Source organism: Symphalangus syndactylus, chromosome 13 (assembly GCF_028878055.3).
Source record: "Symphalangus syndactylus isolate Jambi chromosome 13, NHGRI_mSymSyn1-v2.1_pri, whole genome shotgun sequence".
Classification (NCBI taxonomy): Eukaryota; Metazoa; Chordata; class Mammalia; order Primates; family Hylobatidae; genus Symphalangus; species Symphalangus syndactylus.
Genome location: NC_072435.2, coordinates 102,533,488 through 102,552,909, shown reverse-complemented (window position 1 = coordinate 102,552,909; position 19,422 = coordinate 102,533,488). Strand labels below are relative to the sequence as shown.

Below are 19,422 nucleotides of genomic sequence, written 5' to 3'. Positions count from 1 at the left end.
GCACAGAGAACCAGAAGTAGTTACAGTTATAGAAATACATTTGTAGCTTACTCTAACTTGAAAAGATTACATTCTTAATCAATTATGCAGTATACTGACTTTATTTTCCCTTAGGGCCCATTCCATTGCTTTTGGCTCTTGAACCTCTGAAATTGTTCTGCTTTGCCTTTTTTTTCCATTCATACATTCTAACTCAGATCTTCCTATGAAACAGAATTTTAAAAATTCAAAATCAGTAACATAGCAGGGGGAGATAGATATCCTTTCATAAAACACGAGTCAAATTCGGTTTCCTCTGTGAAAAAAGGCTCTTTAGCAAAATTAGATTTTCTTCAATTTGTGTAAAATCACACAAAATTCATTGCTGTAGCAAAATGTGGTCACCAAAGTAAATATGGTCACCTGAAAGACTTCCGGTAAGCTGCAAGTCAGATAGCCTGGTCAATCAGCATACAGGCCACACTGAATGTCAACACTAGAATAAAGGCCTAGTTACTGAGTAGCCCCATTTCTGTTCCTGGACATAAGCTGGAGAAGTTGTGACCTACACTAATTCAAAAGTGATATGGAAAATTCAACTAACATTGACTTAGCCTGTTCTGTATTTGTAAGGGAATAACGATACTTCCTTCATAAGGCCCTCATGCTGATTAAATGAGAAGTATGGCCAGTACCTGGCAGGTAAGCAGATGCCCAGTAAATATCAATTTTCTACACTCCTCCCCACCCCTTTTAGTCATTTCTTTCCAGTGAGATGTGTAAGTTGGTTCCACAGCTACTTGGAACAGAGAGAAGTGCTCCCTACTTTATAATCCATCAGTCTTCAAACTTTGTTGTACACAAGAATTACCCAGAGAGGTTGTTAAAATGCAGTCCTGGGCCCCACCTTGCAGAATTTGGCAAGTTGGGGTAAAACCTAGAAATCTACACTCTTAATCTTTATTATTCGAGTTGCTTAAAATATATTTGTATTTCATGGTTGTGTCAGCATCAAAATACGTATCCACAGATATGTTTGTACATTACTATCAAAAAAATTTTAAACTGGCTACAGCACTTACTGAACTGCAAAATAACTAAAAATGGTAAGATCACCCTGTTTTAAAGTTTCCTTTATTTCTTTAGATCTTTATGAAACATTCCATCGTTTGCAGATCATAGTGCTTTATTAACAAATTCATGTGTTCTTTTCCCATCCCTTTAATACAAAAAAAATTATTCATCAGTTATTTTCATCTGACATTTCACTAAGTACAGAATGCATAATGTCAACCTTATTAGATCAGCCATTCAAGTGGGTCACATAAGTTTATCTTCATGGTGCCAAATACCCACTCAAAGGATAAGCTGAATAACAGATGCCTCCAGGTGTATACAACAACCTTAGTTTCTTGACTTGAACTAGTCCTGTTAACAGGTCAAATTGCCAGTCTTTCTAAGTAAACTAAAAAAGACTCAAGTATACAGCTGTACATACATATCATCAGATGGTAAGTTCATTTCAACAAGAACCTCTATAACCAACTGTACATTTGTACAGTTTTCTGCTATCATTGCAAAAGCCCCTCTGAACAAAGTTATAGTTTAGAATTTAAAACAATCCTGATGAGACAAAACGTACCAGGTGGCTTTTCTGTAGCAGAAATTAATTACAACCATTTTTCCTCAAGAAATTTTAAAGACAGGCAAAGTTGAAAATAAATATGCAAGCATACAGTAAACAAAATGTCTATACTGAGAAATTCAGACACAAAGCACAGTGGAGTCTGTAACTGTAGAAGTCAGAAATACAAACTAGCAATGAAGCAATAATCTCTTCCAAATAGCAGGAAACAAGTTCTCTAATACCATTATTTAGATAATTATTTAGTGTTCACCTACTGATTTTGGAGTTTTTTTTTAATCCCGTTTGCTGATTATGACATTTGACCAGAATCCCAAGAAATACCTTAAATCATACTGCATGAAATAAATGACCATTTAATTCCTGATTAGTTGAACTCCTTAATGACTTTTCAGTTTTGTATGTAACAGAAAGGTTCAAGAACCTTTGTAGATTTGCTTACAATTGCTGCTGGTATTTATGAAAGCTTTTAAAAGTTATGTTATATTCTTCTGCATTTGTTGATTCCACATTAATGTAATTCTCTTAAGTATTTTATAAACAAGCCTTGGGTGTTAGAATGGTCTGTTTCAAATTTTCAGGCATGCTATTTTGACTTACTTACTGCAAGGTATCACCCCCCTTTCCTCCCCTCCACTATAAAAAAAAAAAAAGTTTGCAGAATGGAGACAAATTTCCAGATTTAAGTAAAAAGAAATTTAAGATTTTCCCAGGCTTGGATTATAATCCTTGGTGGACAGGAATGCCAAGTATATATGCCAATTGTTAAATGTTTTATGAAATTAAACATGAAACAAAAAGAAAATGAATTCCAGCTAAATCATACTGAGAAGGAATGAGACATGAGACATATTAATATGATATGACACATTTATCATCCATAACCAAACACTTCAAATCCCTGACTGAAATTGGCTTGAAAAATGATACAAACTCTACAGCTGCTTTAAAGGACTGTAAGATTTAAAGCCTATATAAACCACTGAAGCACGTTTATATATTTTATATTCAAAACTAATCTATGGAGCTCATTCCATTCCATTTAAAATAGTAAGTCCTCACACATTTGTGGTTACTTTTACAGTGTTTTTAAAAAAGGAGTACTGCTAATAATTTAAGACATCCTAAAGACAGAATAGGTGTGAAGGCTTCTTTTTATATTTGGGGTGTTTTAGGTAATTTTTAAGAACTTAAAATTATTATTTGTTCCTCCTTAATATGAAACTCTTCCAAAATACCTTCTGACCAGTAAGTAAATGTTCCTTAGGCACTGTGAGGTGTATTAATGATGACGCATGAACCCAGGCTGAGAAGCGTACGATTTGATTTTAACTACTGCCAAAACAGTTAACAAGCACTGTCTTATCCACTGACAGCAGGAAATGTCTTTACCCCACTACTCCTGAGATTCTAAAGAGGGAAAACTAATTTCACAAACAACCTTTAAAAGAATCCATAGATGATTCTAAGAACAGCACATATGCAGGGTATTAGAAAAGATGTTTTCTTTTGTAAGGCATCAATGATTAAAATAATAGAATGCATATTTACTAACAAAAGATGGTTAACATTATCATAAAACCATTTATCTTTTCTTTTTAAACTTCCCTAATTCCTGCTAATTTTGCCAGCTTAAATAAGAAATGAATGCCTCTTGGCCTAATCAACTATGGTTATGAAAAACTAAGACATCTGAAACTATTAGGCACATCAAAGGTACGGCTTATGTAATTCAAGGTTCCCTTCTTAAGGGGCAGGTGAGTTACCTGGCACATTATACATATGGAACTGCGCAGATCATCTACTAAATTCAACTTTCACATTTTTAGTCAAACTGAAAGACTTATAGTAAATATTCAAACATACCATATCTTCAGTTACAACCGAGTAAGTGTAACATTTTACCAGATAAAAAGCTGGAACTTAAGTATGAGAAACCTTCATATACTGTGCTCGTATTGGTCTCTTCTTTTTAGATGAAAGCCAGTCATCAATACTTTCAACACAGCAGTTTAGAAGATAAACGTCCAAAACGGTTGACTTGGTTGTAGTCCATAATTTAGTAATTCAATGCCACTGGCATTATAGTGCTGTGGAGCACAAGTGTATATTTTAGTCAGATTTGTCTTTCTTCTTTCCTGTTAAGGGCACTTTGTTTACAACAGCAGACCCAACAGCTGTAACACCTCCAGCCACAGCAGATACACCCCCTTTCACCAGCCCTATTCCCATGGAAGGCACAGTTGTAACAGCTGTTTTGGTCACTTCCAGACTCTTTCCACCAATCCAAGCCACACCACCAATGGTGGCACCAACAGCTCCCTTTGTAACACTGAAGATACCCCCAGTCACACGGGACAACATGCCTGGCTGCTGCTGTGGGTGATCTTTCACTGAACCTAATGAGAGAAAATATCATGAGACAATCAAATGTAAGTCATAAGTCTTTAAAAGAGCAGTACACATCATTAAGTAACCTAAGACTTCCTCACAACAGGAGGTTGATTTGATAAGGCCAACCACACCGATTCAAAGACACTGAAGAGCTCTTCCTTCAGGGTATAGTTGTACATGTTTTTACAATATCTTGGTCCAATGCTAAGTCTTAGTATCTATGAGAAGAAATGCTTTAGACACTAGACAACTTTTGTAAAACAGAATCCTATTTTAAATGTTTCCTTGGTTTATGGTTTTGTTAACAAATAACCTTTATTTTACATCCTAAAAGGAACATGAAAAAATAAAAAGATAACTATATTTGGCCTCCATTTCCTTGACAGGATTTGATCAGTCATTACCGAAACAATCTTCTTTGTAAAAAGCAGTAGTTTTCAAGGTATGGTCTGGGACCACTGCAGACGCCGAAGACCATTTCAGGAGGTCTACAAGGTAAAAACTATTTTCATAATATTATTAAAATATCATATTAATATTATTAAAATATATTTGTCTTTTCACTTTCTTTCTGTCATGAGTCTATAGCAGAGTTTTCCAGAAGCAGAATGATGTATGATACAACAGACTGAATGCAGAAGCAGCTGCAAGAATGTAGCTGTCTTGCATTAATCCAAACATTAAAGAGATTTGCTAAAATGTATAAACCAGTATCACCTTGCTCACAATTTCCACATTTTTTGTTTTGAAAGAATTACTATTCATAAAAATATTTTAATTATGTTAATATGGGTTCTTTTAATGCATAAAATATTCAAATTTCTCAGTTTTTATTGCTAATATGGTAAATACTGACAAAGACACAGCTCTTTTGGGCCTCAATTTTTGACATTGTAAAGGCATCCTGAAACCAAAAAGTTTAAGAACCCCTATTAAGTAAATACATTTGGGTCTCTGCTCTATGTCTCCCTTACTGACATATTTAAAGAGCTAATACTATGTAAAAATAAAAAACTATTCATCATTTAAAATTGTGTTATCTACCTAAAAAATCATTTTCATTCAGACATAAGTAGGATAGAGAAACTATAGCTATGGTTAACACTTAAAATTACTGCCTCAGTAATTCTTATGAAAGACAGTGTGTGCTTTAAGTATCTAGTTTTTAAAAACTAGAGATATCCCCCATAAAAGGTAATAGCAATATGAAAAATTAAGCTGTATCTAAGTCATGAGTTTATTTTCTTCGGTTTTTTTTTTTTTTTTTTAAATAGAGCCACATATATTAGCATGTAAGCTCAAACTTAGGAATAAAATGACTAGCAGAAAGATTTCATAAAAATTTGCACCAGCTTAAAATGAACACAGGTCTTTTCTCTTTAGTAACCTAATTTTTTTTTTTTTTGAAACGGAGTCTTGCTCTCTCACCCAGGCTGGAGTGCAGTGGCGCGATCTCAGCTCACTGCAAGCTCTGCCTCCTGGGTTCATGCCATTTTCCTGCCTCAGCCTCCTGAGTAGCTAGGATTACAGGCACCCGCCACCACACCTGGCTAATTTTTTGTATTTTTTAGTAGAGACAGGGTTTCACCGTGTTAGTCAGGATGGTCTCAATCTCCTGACCTCGTGATCAACCCACCTCGGCCTCCCAAAGTGCTGGGATTACAGGCGTGAGCCACCACGCCTGGCCTAGTAACCTAATAATTTAAGCAGCAACAACACATAAGCATTGGTGTTTTTCTAAACTTCATGGAAAAATATTTGGTACTTACACAATTCAAGCTTTACCTCTAAAAAAGAGGGGTAAATTACTGGGTACATAAGTCCAACTAAGAGCACCAAAACTATTAGATTCTAGCAGAATGAAGTTCTCAGAGAAGGTATCATGGGGAAACTGACAATATTTGATGGGGAAAATAAAAAATTCTGAAAACTGAGCTTTCCAATGCACAAGGCACAAATTTACCTTGAGATAGTTTTTCTTTTCATTGTTTGAAGATTTTACATTGTATCACAACTGGGAAAATCTCACTGACTAGTCAAAATATCTTTGCAAAATATTGCATAAATACAGATACAACAATAGCTATAAATTTTAAAAACCAAATATTTTTATTAAAACTACTTAATAAGTATAGTTAATACAAATTTTTAATGACTGAAGTAAAAGACTTAAGATATAGATGGACATTTGAATGTATTAGTTATAAAATTATGATGGAAAGGATTACATAATTGGTAATTCTTCTGTAATCAAGGTCACTAGCCCTAAGAAAAAAGACAAAATCCTGATTTGAGGCTACAACAGATAACTGCCTCATGCCAAATATCTCATTAGTAAAACTATCTTGCCATGCCAAATTTGGTACACATGCATTTAAAGAAGACAAATAATTGTTCTTAATCAAATCAGATAAATAATTACTGCAGTTGATCTCTTTTATTACAGTGTACTCTTAATTATCACCATATAAATTATCTGCTTTGCAGATTCCTCTTATTTAGTGGTTGGCATAGAAAGACATTCTGCTTTGTTCTCTTCCTTGACAATTATGCCCCTGGATGGCCTTTATTTAGCCCTTTCCTGATTTCTTTCTCACAAAGTCCTTGTTAACTTTCTCACTGAGCCCTAACTTTTCAAAATTCCATGGTTCCAGACCTAAAAATGTAAGGCATGGAAAAGAGCTGTGTTAGTAATTTTCCAGGCTATTCCTCCACCAAACTAAACTAAATCTAATCAGCTAGTTCTTTTTTTTTTTTTCCAGACAGAGTCTCACTCTGTCACCCAGGCTGAAGTTCAGTGGCACGATCTTAGCTCACTGCAACCTCCGATAGTTCTTTTGAATTCTTTATGGCTTAAGTGTAAACTCTTTGTTGCTACTTTCCTAGCAATCTCATTTTTGCCTACCAATAAAAGAAATATAGGAAGAAAATTTTAGACAATGGGTAACAGAACTAGGAAAAAATATATAATACCTAGAGTCACAACCTCCAGCCCTAGTAATCAACATGCAATTCTCCAAGGAGATCACTATTTGGATTAAGTTTAGTAACAGTCTATACCAAAAACATGCCTCTAGTCATTTTCTGTATGTACTCAAGACATTCAGGTGTGTTTCCAAGGGTTTTTGAAGAATTAAAATGATTCATGATATCACAATTTTCAAACTCAAAGAGAATTATGACTTAAAAAGACAAATGAAGCAGACCCCAAGATCATGTGTTAATAGAGGAGGAGAGGTACCAATTACAATATAATGAATAATAGGAGTTTCACAATAGATCTCTAATGCCTCTTGCATTAGGCTGATTTTGTATGCAGGATATCAAAACTAAACACAGTCCATCCTTCCTCTGTATCCATCCTCACCCTTTACAAATGAAAGGATACTTATACTTCTAAAATGGTCTTAAAAGAAGAATGACAGCAAAATATTATGCCTTATATGGTAAAATTGTGTCCCTATTCACCACTATCTATGCTTTCTTATTAGAGGCTAAAAATGTTATCTTCAATTATTTTGGGGACATATTTACTGACAAGGTAAACAGGTTATATTTCTTTAATAAAAACAATCAGGGCTGGGAGTGGTGGCTCATGCCTGTAATCCCAGCACTTTGGGAGGCCGAGGCAGGTGGATCAACTAAGGTCAGGAGTTCAAGACCACCCTGGCCAGTATGATGAAACCCCTGTCTCTACTAAAAATACAAAAAATTAGCTGGGTGTGGTGGCGGGTACCTGTAATCCCAGCTACTTGGGAGGCTGAGGCAGGAGAACTGCTTGAACCCAGGAAGCGGAGGTTGCAGTGAGCCAAGATCGTGCCATTGCACTCCAGCCTGGGTTGACAGAGTGAGACTCTGTCTCAAAAAATAAAAATAAAATAAAAAAGTAAATAAAAACTGTCAGAACTTTAATTCAGTATATTTTTCCATTCTTAGTGTTACAGATGCATACTTACCTTCTGGTGGTTCATCATTAAGGTATGATGGGATTTCTTGTTGATTTTTATCTGTCTGATTCATGATCCCCTAAAAAAAAAACATACAAACACATTTCATTTTAACCTCAACATGTGAGACTACCTCTTATCACATGCTAAATTGCAATTTCATCAACATTATTCAGATAAACAACATTTTATACCCACTATACAACTAGTCTTCATCTTGTTTCTCTCCTACTTCAAACTGCGGCATTTAATAAATACTTTAAATTGTACCAGTAGACAATATAAATCTTATGTGAAACACCCACCAAAGAGTGGCAGTCATAGTATAAGTTTTCCTACGTTGTTACTGTGGTGCTTCAACTACAAGTGAAAATTACTCACTGAAAGAGAGCTGGAAGGTGGGGGTTAGCCGACAAAAATGTTGTTTCCTCCTATAGAATACTGGTTAATTTAATTGTAATTTATTTCACAATAGACTTGAAGAAAAAAGTATACCAGAACTAAAAAAGGTGTTCCCCAGACAGAATGGCTATTATTAAAAAGTCAAAATATAACAGACGCTGGCAAAGCTGCAGAAAAAAGAATGCTTATACACTGCTAATGGGAATGTCCATTAGTTCAGCCACTGTGGAAAACAGTTTGGAGATTTCTCAAAAGAACTTAGAACTACCATTCAACCCAGCAATCCCATTTCTGGATATAACTCAAAGGAATATAAATCGTTCTACCACACACGTGTTATGTTCATCACAGCACTATTCACAATAACAAAGACATGGAATCAACCTAGATGCCTATCAACAGTGGACTGGATAAAGAAAATGTGGTACATATACATCATGGAATACTATGTAGCCATAAAAAAGAATGAGATCATGTCCTTTGCAGCAACACAGGTGGAGCTGGGGGCCATGGTCCTAAGTGAATTAACACTGGAACAGAAAACCAAATACTGCATTTTCTCACTTATGAATGAGAGCTAAACACTGAGTATACATGGACACAAAGAAGGTAACGAGACACTGGGGCCTGCTTGTAGGTGATGAGTGGAAAGAGAGTGAGGGTCAAAAAACTATCTATTGAGTACTATGCTTATTACCTGGGTGATGAAATCATCTGTACACCCAACCCCCACAACACATGATTTTACCCACGTAATGAATCTGCACATGTACTCATGACCCTAAAATTTGGAAAAAAAAAAAAAAAAATACTAAGGTGTTCTGAGAAAGTCCTTAAAAAAAAGACATCCCTCTCTTGTAATGATGACACCACCAATCTGAATCAGTAACAGATCAATTTTGATGACTTTTTGCTGTTCTTAAAGCTCTTATGAACAGAGGCAGTTAACGGAATTCAAAATTTACTGTAAAATATGTAAATATATATAAATACAGACGGAAAAAATCTCTGCCATCATGAAATGGACACTCCAATGGGGAAAGGCAATAAATAAATACAAAGAGAGGACTATATGTCAGTGGTATTTATATGCTATGGAGAAAAACGGATGGATGAGGAGAGGCTGTGATACTTTATTTTTGTATAATTTTTTTTTTTTTTTTTGAGACAGAGTCTCACTCTGTCACCCAGGCTGGAGTGCAGTGGCGCGATCTCAGCTCACTGCAACTCTGCCTCCCAGGTTCAAGTGATTCTTCTGTCTCAGCCTCCCGAGTAGCTGGGACTACAGTCGTGCATCACCATGCCTGGCTAATTTTTGTATTTTTAGTAGAGATGGGGTTTCACCAGGTTGGCCAGGCTGGTCTTGAACTCCTGAACTCAGGTGATCTGCCCACCTCGGCCTCCCAAAGTGCTGGGATTACAGGCATGAGCCACTGCGCCCGGCCAGGGATGGATGAGGAGAGGATATGATATTTTAGATAGGATAGTCTGTGAAGGCTTTACTGCGATGACACTCAAAGAAGGTAAGGATACAAGATACTTAGGTGAAGAGTCTTTGCGGAAGAAGAAATGGCAAGAGCAAAGGCCCTGATGTGGGAGCTTACCTGGATCAGCAAGAAGGAACAGCCAGTAAAGTGTGGCAGGGTCGCATCAAGGGCAGTAGGAGAGGAAGTCAAAGAGGGAGGTCTGGATAAACACAGGCCCTTGAAGGCGATGATGGAGAGTGGCTTTTAACTGAGTGAGATGGGAAACTAGTAAAAGGCACTGAATAAAAGAGTAAGGTGATCTTTTAAAAGATCATTCTGGCTGCTGTAGGCAATACAAGCAATAGGCGAACAACAGCAGAGGCAGAAAGTCCCATTAGGAAACAATTTCAATAATCTAGGCCAAAAAATGTTGGTGGCTTGGATGAGGGTGGTAGAGGCAGAGGTTGTGAGAAGTGGGAATTTTCAAAGGTGATTATTAACTTCATGGAATTCATCTTCTTATGACTTTAAAATGTAAATCCTACTTAAGATGAGACTTCTCTGCACCTCTACTGAGTCCAGCAGCACATGTTGTGTTTAATAAATAGCTTTCAATTGCTCTAGTGAAAATCCTGACTCAGGTCATTTATCAATGGCACCTAATCTTATCCTGGTTTGGTTTGAGAATTTAGCACATCATCCCAAACATAAGATTTAAAAAGTAATAGTAAAGCTAAGTAATCTCTCATAGAAAAACCAGTAAGAATTTCAGCTGATGCACTACTGGGAAAGGAGGTTCTTGATGGATGTGCCTTAATTTTAAAACTCCCCAACCACAAAGGTACATTTATTACCATTCACATTTATATTTTCTTTGATCTATCATCATGGTAAGATCATAACAAATTATACAGGATGGTGGTTAAGGCTTTGGGGTCAGAGTGCCTGTTTGAATCTCAGCTTGACCATAAACTGTATAGAAGAGGACAAATAACTTCATTAAATACTTGCTGTTTAGGATAGTGAAAATAAAAATCAAAGACAATTCTAGCCCTAACCCTAAGATGAGAATGCTATTTAACATATTCCAAAACAAAACATGCAGAAATTCCTGGCAGAATATGCGTGTCCCTTCTGAGAAATGATGATTTTGAAGCCACTTACTTCCCCGCTGGACTATTAATTTCAAGAGGACAGACACCTTTGTCCAACTTGTTCATCACGGTAATCTCAGTACTATATATTAATACCATACACATAGACACAAATCCAGGAGATCACTTGGCTGGTCAGTCAATAGAAGGTAACATACCCTATAGAGAAATATGGGAAATTACATATACCCATACATCTTACATATTTTAACTGGAGTTTAAAAATAGGTGTGATTATGACTGTAACCGCATATATTTCAAAACTGACTTTCTGGTGCCTACCCCATAAATCCCTACCAACAGTCTTACCTTTTATTTCTAATACAGTATCCCTTAAAAACAATTATTTTTCTATATCCTATCTTGTAATTAAGAAAAAGACCACAATTTTAAAAAATTAGTTCTGCTTTATGAGAGCATAAGATATATGCAGTTTAATCTAAATAATATGAATTGACTTCATCCTTCTGTGGGTAGGCAATAAGAACCCATGAGCAGAGTTATACTGTCATATCTGTGCCTTAAGACACTAACTGAAGCAAGAAGAGATGGAAGGACAGAGAGATTAATACAGTTAAGTGGCTACTTTAGTAGTCCAGTAAGATAGAATTTCTGACAGTCTAAACTCTGCCAGATTATCATGTCTAAATAAATGCTTTGGACCAAAATACCAGGGTCACCTTTGAATTCTGCTTTTTTTTTACATTCCCATCTAATTATCGGTAAATTCTGTTGCCTAAATAAATCCAGAATATAACCATTTCTCATTACCTCTACTGTTACCACTTTAAGCCATCATAATCTCTTACTTGTACTACTGCAAAATCTCTGAGTGGGTCTCCGAGCTTCCACCTTTGTTCTTCTTTCAGTCCAGTCATGTCATACTCTGCTTAAAATCCTCCAACTGCTTCCTATTTTGCTTAGAATAAAATTCAGAGTCCTTATACCTTTGCCTTTGAGGCCAGACACTTAACCGCCATCTCCACTATTCTACCTCTTGTTCATTCCAGTCTAGTAACACAGAGTTCCTTGTTTATCCTTTCCTCAAAGTCTTTTCCCCAGTATATGTACATGGCTCAGGTCCTTCTGCAAATGTCCCCTTATCAGAGGATGTTCCCTGACCACCTTATAATAGATGAGCACCCTCCACTCTTCTCATCATTTTCACCTAATCTGTTTACTTTGGGTCTCTCGCAATTAAGATGTAAGCTCCATGAGAACAAACGCTTGGTTTGTTTACTACTCTATCACCAGAGACTTAATCAATGATGCATGGTGGACACTCATATATTTGAATTTTTTGTAAGAAGTAGAATGTAACTTGGGTATTAATGTGAGATGAAAGGGAGAATCTAATGTCATATTTCTAGTATAAGACAGAGATGATGAACACAGAGAACATCAGAAGAGAAAGCTTTTGAGAGAAGATGAAGGACTTGTTTCTGAACAAGCTGTATTTGAAATGCCTTCAGGGCATCCACACTTGTTCAGCAGGCAATTGGATTTAAGAGGCCAGAGATTCAGCATAAAGTCTGAGTTAGAGTTGAGGTTCTAAGAGCAGTTTGAAGTGATAGCTGGAGCTCTGAGCAGTGGGTGATATGATCAAGGAAAAGAGTGATGAGAAGCCTACTGAAAGCATTAATTGGCCAGCTCATATTTAAGAGGTGAGCAAAAGAGAAGCCAGCAAAAACAAACAGAACACATCTGAAAATGAACAAATGAGTACAGCCTCATGGAATGCAAGAGAGGAATTTATAAGCTTCCAAAAGACATACATTATGCAGATGTGAAAATAATTTATGATCAAATACTACAGAAATATGCTAATGCTATATTTAGAGACTGTAAAAGGCATATATCATCATGCCCAATTTTTTAAAAAATGCATACAAAAAGACTGGAAGAAAGTATGCCAAAGTATTAATAAAGATTGCCGAGGGGGTAGAAATACATAAGTTTTACATTTTACATACACATGCATGAAGTAGTATATATAGCATTTATATATTAATAGTATACATAGTATTTGTATATAGTATTTTTATACCTACACATAGAAATATGCATAAATACATATACATAGAAATATGCATAGTTAATTAACATCTATAAATTTTCTACCATAAAAATGTATTGCTCTTATAATTAAAGAAAAATACATATTTTCAAGTCTTGGAAATCAGCAACATTCATAAATAGTTTTAAAGATTATGTAGTTCATCTAATCCTAATTATTCTGTTTTAGCCACAGATGACGTTAATAATCTCAAAAACAATGTACTTGAATCACATGATGCTTTAAGAAAATGGTATCACTGAGTTTTGTTCACAGTTATGTCTTGGGTAAGGAAATCCTGACAAACAGCCTTATGCAGGTTATTACTATATTAACTGCACAATAATGTTAAAGACATTACCCACTACAACACTTAATAGCTCTGATGTGGAACTCCACATAAGAAATTTCTTCAGAGGTAATTATTTAGAAAATATCTTGTTTCCCCCAAATATTTAGCGTGTTTTCTTAAAGATATAGGCATTTTTATATTTAAAAGATACAAAGGTATGAGGTCTTCCTTCTCTTTGGCTTCCAGGAAACTTACAGCTAAAATCCCAGCTCAACTAGGTAGGCTCCTGTGGCCTGCACAGTTGTGTCCTATCTTCCTCCACACTTCCACACCTCCTCAAGACTGCTACTTGGATTGCTATTTCTCCCTGGTTTGCAATTTGAATATCTTATTTACATATTTTTACCAATTTGTTGGTACGTTTTTGTTGTAAGCTGCCAGACAGTATTTGTGGGATAAGTACAATAAAAAGAAAATATTGTAATCCCAGCACTTTGGAGGTTGAGGTTAGAGGACTGCTTGAGCTAAGGAAGTCAAGACCAGGAAAACATAATGAGACTCCATCTCCACAAAAAAAAAAAAAAAAATTGACTGGGCATGGTGGTACATGCCTGTAGTCCCACATATTCGGAAGGATGAAGAGGAAGAACTGCCTAAGCCCAGGAGTTTAAAGCAGCTGCAGTGAGCCATGATCATGCCATTGCACTCCAGCCTGGGCCACAGAGCGAGACCCTGTCTCAAACGATAGGACAGGAGAGGACAGGACAGGACAGGACGAAGAGAAGAGAGGAGAAGAGAAGTGAAGTGAAGAGAAGTATCCGCATATACTTTAAGCATCACAAGAAGAAATACATACCAATATATGGCCCAAATTTGGGGTTAAAAAAAAGAAAACTCTAAGCTAGAGTCATGCTTTCCAAATGTACCTTTTTAAAGGCAGTGGTATGCCAAGGACTTAAGAATCCACAGGAGAGACATAATGCCTGCATTTAATCTAGAGTAATTTAAAATACTGTTTTATTTTTAAATTCACACACAGTAAAAAGTAAAATGAAAAGTGCTTGAACATTGTGTTTTTTTAAAAGATAACTAGACTTTCAAGAGATTTCACTCTCGCCTGGGGCTGCTTCCGGGTATATTCTCAGACTTACCAGCTCTCCCTGCCAGTCCAACCACACTCCCACTCCCACGCCCACCATGAGTTCATCTGGCTTTAAATTAGGAGTATTTCTGTAGAGGAGTGTGAAATGTAAAAAGCTAGATACTATTATATAGAAATATTCAATTGCATTTAAAATTTACTAGCAGTAGTTACCAATAGGATTATTAATAAACAAGAAAGTAGCAACTCTGGAGTCCTGCCATGCCAGGCATATGTCTACCTAGACTAGAGGAATTCACTATTTAGAATGCCTTGAAAGTCCTAAGTGCCACAAAGATTAGTTTCACTGGGACTAAAAAAAAAAAAAACAAGGGCCAGGCATGGTGGCTCACACCTGTAATCCCACCACTATGGGTGGCCAAGGCGGGTGGATCACCTGAGGTCAGGGGTTCGAGACCAGTCTGGCCAACATGGTGAAACCCCATCTCTATTAAAAATACAAAAATTAGCCAGGCATGGTGGCACACGCCTGTAATCCTAGATACTCAGGAGGCTGAGGCAGGAGAATTGCTTGAACCCAGGAGGCGGAGGTTGCAGTGAACCAAGATCTCACCACTGCACTCCAGCCTGGGTGGCAGGGCAGAACTCCATCTCAAAAAAAAAAGATTAGTTTTGTTTTGACGTTTGGGCATCTTGTACATCACACCTTAAGAGCCAGTATGTAGTATCAAAATTCCTCTAGAACTCTTAGAGTAATACAAATTATTACTAATTTTTAATTAATTAAAAAGCCACAAGTATTTGAGATTTTTTTTCCTGAATTCCTAATTTGATCAGAAGACACTGAGTTACCTTATAAATGTATTTGCTAAAATCCTTAACTGTGTCATCTGTACTTTTCATTCACATAAACCATTCCAAAGTCCTACACACAAATATGTGCCTAACTTTTAGTGATATTACCTCTTTATGGATATTGCCACTTCGTTACTAAAGAGAAATACTTTTTATATTACTATCCTGCTTATTATCACCATTGAAGGAGACCTGTTTCTCTTATAGTAGGAACTGTGAAGATAAATAGACCCCAATCTAAAACTTTGAAAGGTAAATAATCTACTAATAAAATATAAGAGTATATACGTAGAGACAAGTATCAACTGACAGTAAAAATTTCAAAATGGGCCTGTAATCCCAGCACTTTGAAAGGCTGAGGCAGGCAGATGACCTGAGGTCAGGAGTTCAAGACCAGCCTGGTCAACATGGTGAAACCCCATCTCTACTAAAAATAGAAAAATCAGCCTGGTGTGGTGGCGGGTACCTGTAATCCCATCTACTAGGGAGGCTGAGGCAGGAAAATCTCTTGAACCTGGGAGGCAGATGTTACAGTGAGTGGAGATCGAGCCACTGCACTCCAGCCTGGGCGACAGAGCAAGACTCCATATCAAAAAAGAAAAAATTCAAAATGACCATTTTTAAATGTTACCCTTAAGTAATATATTAAAATTATTAAATTTTATACAAACTATCTGCCCTGAACTCACTGAATCATTAATTCAACATATACTTGAGGCCTACTATGTGCCAGGCACCCTGTTATGCAATTAGTTCAGTGTGATTAAGCACACACAGGCACTACTCTAAACCAGAGTTTACAATACAGTGGGAATAGACTTTTCTGGCACTTGCCATTTAGTGAATCATTCAAGAAACAAATTATACATTCAAGAAACAAATATATCTGCTCTCTAGGAGCTCATAATGCACAAGTTGCTATTAAAAACATACTTTCTGGCTGGGCATGCTGGCTCATGCCTGTAATCCCAGCACTTTGAAAAGTCGAGGCAGGAGGATCGCTTGAGCCCTGGAGTTGGAGAGCAGCCTGGGCAACACAGCAAGACCTCGTCTCTACCAAAAAACAACACAACACATACTTTTCTAAGGAAGGCAGTAATGACAGACAATAGCTTTAGATAAGTACAAATGATTTAACTTATTCTACAGACATAAATCAGTTCTACCTTTTGGTCCTGAAGTGTGAATAAATTATTACAATACCAACTAAACTGGTTATAAGTGGGTTTTTAAGAAATTGTGACATATGAAAGACTTCTTTGTTGTAGACTGTATATCACGACTACAAATTCATCAGCAGTTACATTAAGCATTGTAGAGATGGGGAGAAATAATTCTTGCTCAGTACAATAGTATCACATAGATTTAGCAGCTGGCAAATACACTGAGCAAGGATTAACAACACAATTCCCTAAAGGGTAATTTATTCCAATAATAGAAATAAGTAAACAAACACCTCTTGGGAAACTTGTTTTCTTTGATGAATCAATGTTGTTTGTGGGTTTCAGTAATATTTCATATATAAATTTAAAGTTTTTATTCATAATAAAAAATTCTGAAAACAGTACATAAATTTTCCTCTGCGTACCACCCCTCTATACACCAAAGTAAGTTAAATAACACTAACACGTTATATAAAGCTTAACTACAAAATACAGTGCACAAGTTTATTGTCAAAGCCACTTAAAACTACCTGTTATTCAACAGTAGGTGCCAATTTCCCTATAACAGAAAAAGACGACTATAAATGAATTAGCCAAATTCTTCTACATATTCTACCTAAAAGAACTTTACCACATCCTCACTCCCATGTTTTAGCTTTTTTGCCAAATAACTGCAAAGAGATTCAAAAATATATTTATACACAGCTTTACAACATATACACCAACAAGCAGAGTACATTAAAACTCCAGCTTACTGTTTTTATGTTTTTCTAGTTAAATCAACTATCGAGAAGAGTCTGCTTTTAAAGATGGCCCCTGCCCATTAAATCAACAGCAAATAGGCTACAAGAAATGATCTCAATCTAACAAGGAAGAAAAGGTCATCTGCCAGTAAAACTTGTAAGTGCCCATTTTTAAGGGTTGTCGTTAAATGAAACATTAAGCAGAATTACAATATTCTATTAAACCATAGAGCCAGTACACCATCTTCACATTATTTCAACAGATACTTGCATTCCTACTATGTGTCAAACATTCTGTTAGGCACTGAGGCATCTCTGTGAACAAGCATACAAAGGTCCTATTCTCAAGACGTTTATATATAATCCAGTGAGGTATCTTCCGGAAGTAGAAAAAGAGCAAATACCGAATAACTGAAACAAAGAAAGGTAAAGATTTTCCTGTAGTTAAAAAAAAAAAAACACATGCACACACACAGAAATCTGTATATTTGTCTAATGTAGCAACCGTTATAATTTCTAACGATGCTTTCTATAAATGGACAAATTTTTACTGAACTTGGTTTCTGGTACATCTGTTCTAACAAAGACTAAAGAAATGAAAGTGGAAAAAGCAAACAGGATGCATATGGGTTTATCAAAGGCTACTCCCTTTCTTTTTAAAAAGTTAAGCATGGGCGTGGAGCGCGCACACACACATACACACACACACACACACACACACGGGCGCGCGCGTTTACCTGTTGGTGTGGTATCGATATTCCTGGGGAACCCTTGAGGGTACTCACACCAGCAGAAGTTTCAAAGGCTAAACAACAGCATACAGCAAATAATCACATATAGCAAATATTTTCATTTGGAATTAGCACAGTGTTCACAAGGACGCAAAAATCAAATTAAGAACCCTTCCCTTTTCTCTAGGTGTTTCTAAACCCTTTCGGGCGGCCCCTTCTCTCCCTATTGACTCCTTTAGGCACTAGCAAATCTTTTTTTTTTTTTTCTTTAGCAGAGTGAGTGACGTGGCAGGAGGCAGAAAATGACCCTGCAGGCGCCGTGGCTAGCGCTGAGCTTGGCACCTCCTCCCTCCGCTCCACGTTGTACACCCAGCACACCCCTAACTCCCGAAGGGCTCCAGAATGTCTATGTAAGAAGGGTTTAGGACAGGCGATCTGACTGGAAGTGGGAGCTGGGGGGTCGCTCTTGAAGCTGCGTGTGCAGAGCAAGCAGTTTTTATTTAGACTGGGAGGCAGTGACGGCACGGATGGGTGCTCCAGCACTCCCTGTCACCCTTGGGCGCCGCCAGCACCCTCTCCATTCCCACTTTTACTTTAGGTTAGGCGTGGTACAGCCTTCCTACCCAGGAAGAGCTATGGGGGTGTCCACTGGGAAAAAGTCTTGTGTGCCTGAACCCAAAAGGGAGGTTTATCAACAGGTCAGGAGTTGGCAGGGCGAGGAAGCCCAGTACCCAAGCCCCTCCGCTGCATTCCTCTCCCAGGCTGCTGACGCCCCCCACCTTCCTCCTCCGCTCCCAACCCCGAACGCCCACATGCTAAGAAGTCAGGCGGAGGCTTTCCAGGGGAGTGCCCAAGCTCCAATGGTGGCGGGGCAGTCAGCGACGTATAAGGAGGAGTAGCCCCAGAAGCGAACCTCCATCCGCCCCCAACTTCGTCCCGCCCCTCCCCCTTTCCCGCTGGGGCCTCGCCGAGGCCCCGCTGGGCAGCCAGGCCGGGCAATGGGAGGTGAGGGGCAGGGGCGCCGACGGCAGACGGCGACGGAGGAGGGCAGGAAGCCAGGACTGCGCCCCTGCCCTCACAGCCCGACACACTCACCGCCGGGGTCGCGGCCAGCGCTAGGGCAGGGGCCGGGCGGAGTGAGCGGGCCGGCGCCGAGGAGAGCTGAGGCGGCCTGGGCGGCAGCGGCGGCCGGCACAACCCCGGGCAGTCGCGGCTCCGGAGGAGTCCTCTCAGGATGTGGAGCTGAAAGACTGTGGCGGCGGCGATGGAGGCGGCGGCCTCTGGCTGCGGACGTGGCGGCCGACGCGACCCGCCCCCTCCGCCGCCTCCTCAGCTCCCGCCTCCTCCCGCGGCTCTGGCTCCGAGGCGCAAGCGCGCTCGTGCAGCCCGGGCCCCTCCCGCGCCCACCGGGCACACGCCCACCCGTTTCTCGCAGGGTCCGGCCCTCCCAGCAGTCGCCAGCCGGCCGTGTCCCAATTGCGCACGCGCGACGT

At 38.2% G+C, this 19,422-nt stretch overlaps 1 protein-coding gene across 8 annotated transcripts in view; it reads right to left on the bottom strand.

The window, feature by feature from the left end:
• Positions 1–19,422, bottom strand: part of TMEM263 (transmembrane protein 263) — a 22,705-nt gene extending 3,283 nt beyond the window's left edge. For 2 of the 8 annotated variants that reach the window (XR_010115155.1, XR_010115154.1), the window contains exons 1-4: positions 19,025–19,348; positions 17,936–18,003; positions 7,975–8,044; positions 3,491–4,023 (exon numbers count right to left, since the gene is read on the bottom strand). Coding sequence is in view for 5 of the 8 variants with exons in the window: in XM_055236347.2 (XP_055092322.1) it covers positions 3,737–4,023; positions 7,975–8,044; positions 17,470–17,511 (399 nt within the window). In the remaining 3 variants the exon portion in view is untranslated. Of the gene's footprint in view, positions 1–1,096; positions 4,024–7,974; positions 8,045–16,225; positions 17,237–17,469; positions 17,539–17,935; positions 18,004–19,024 lie in introns of those variants that run through there. The other 6 variants (XR_010115156.1, XM_055236350.2, XM_063615222.1 and 3 more) reach the window with 6 other exon arrangements.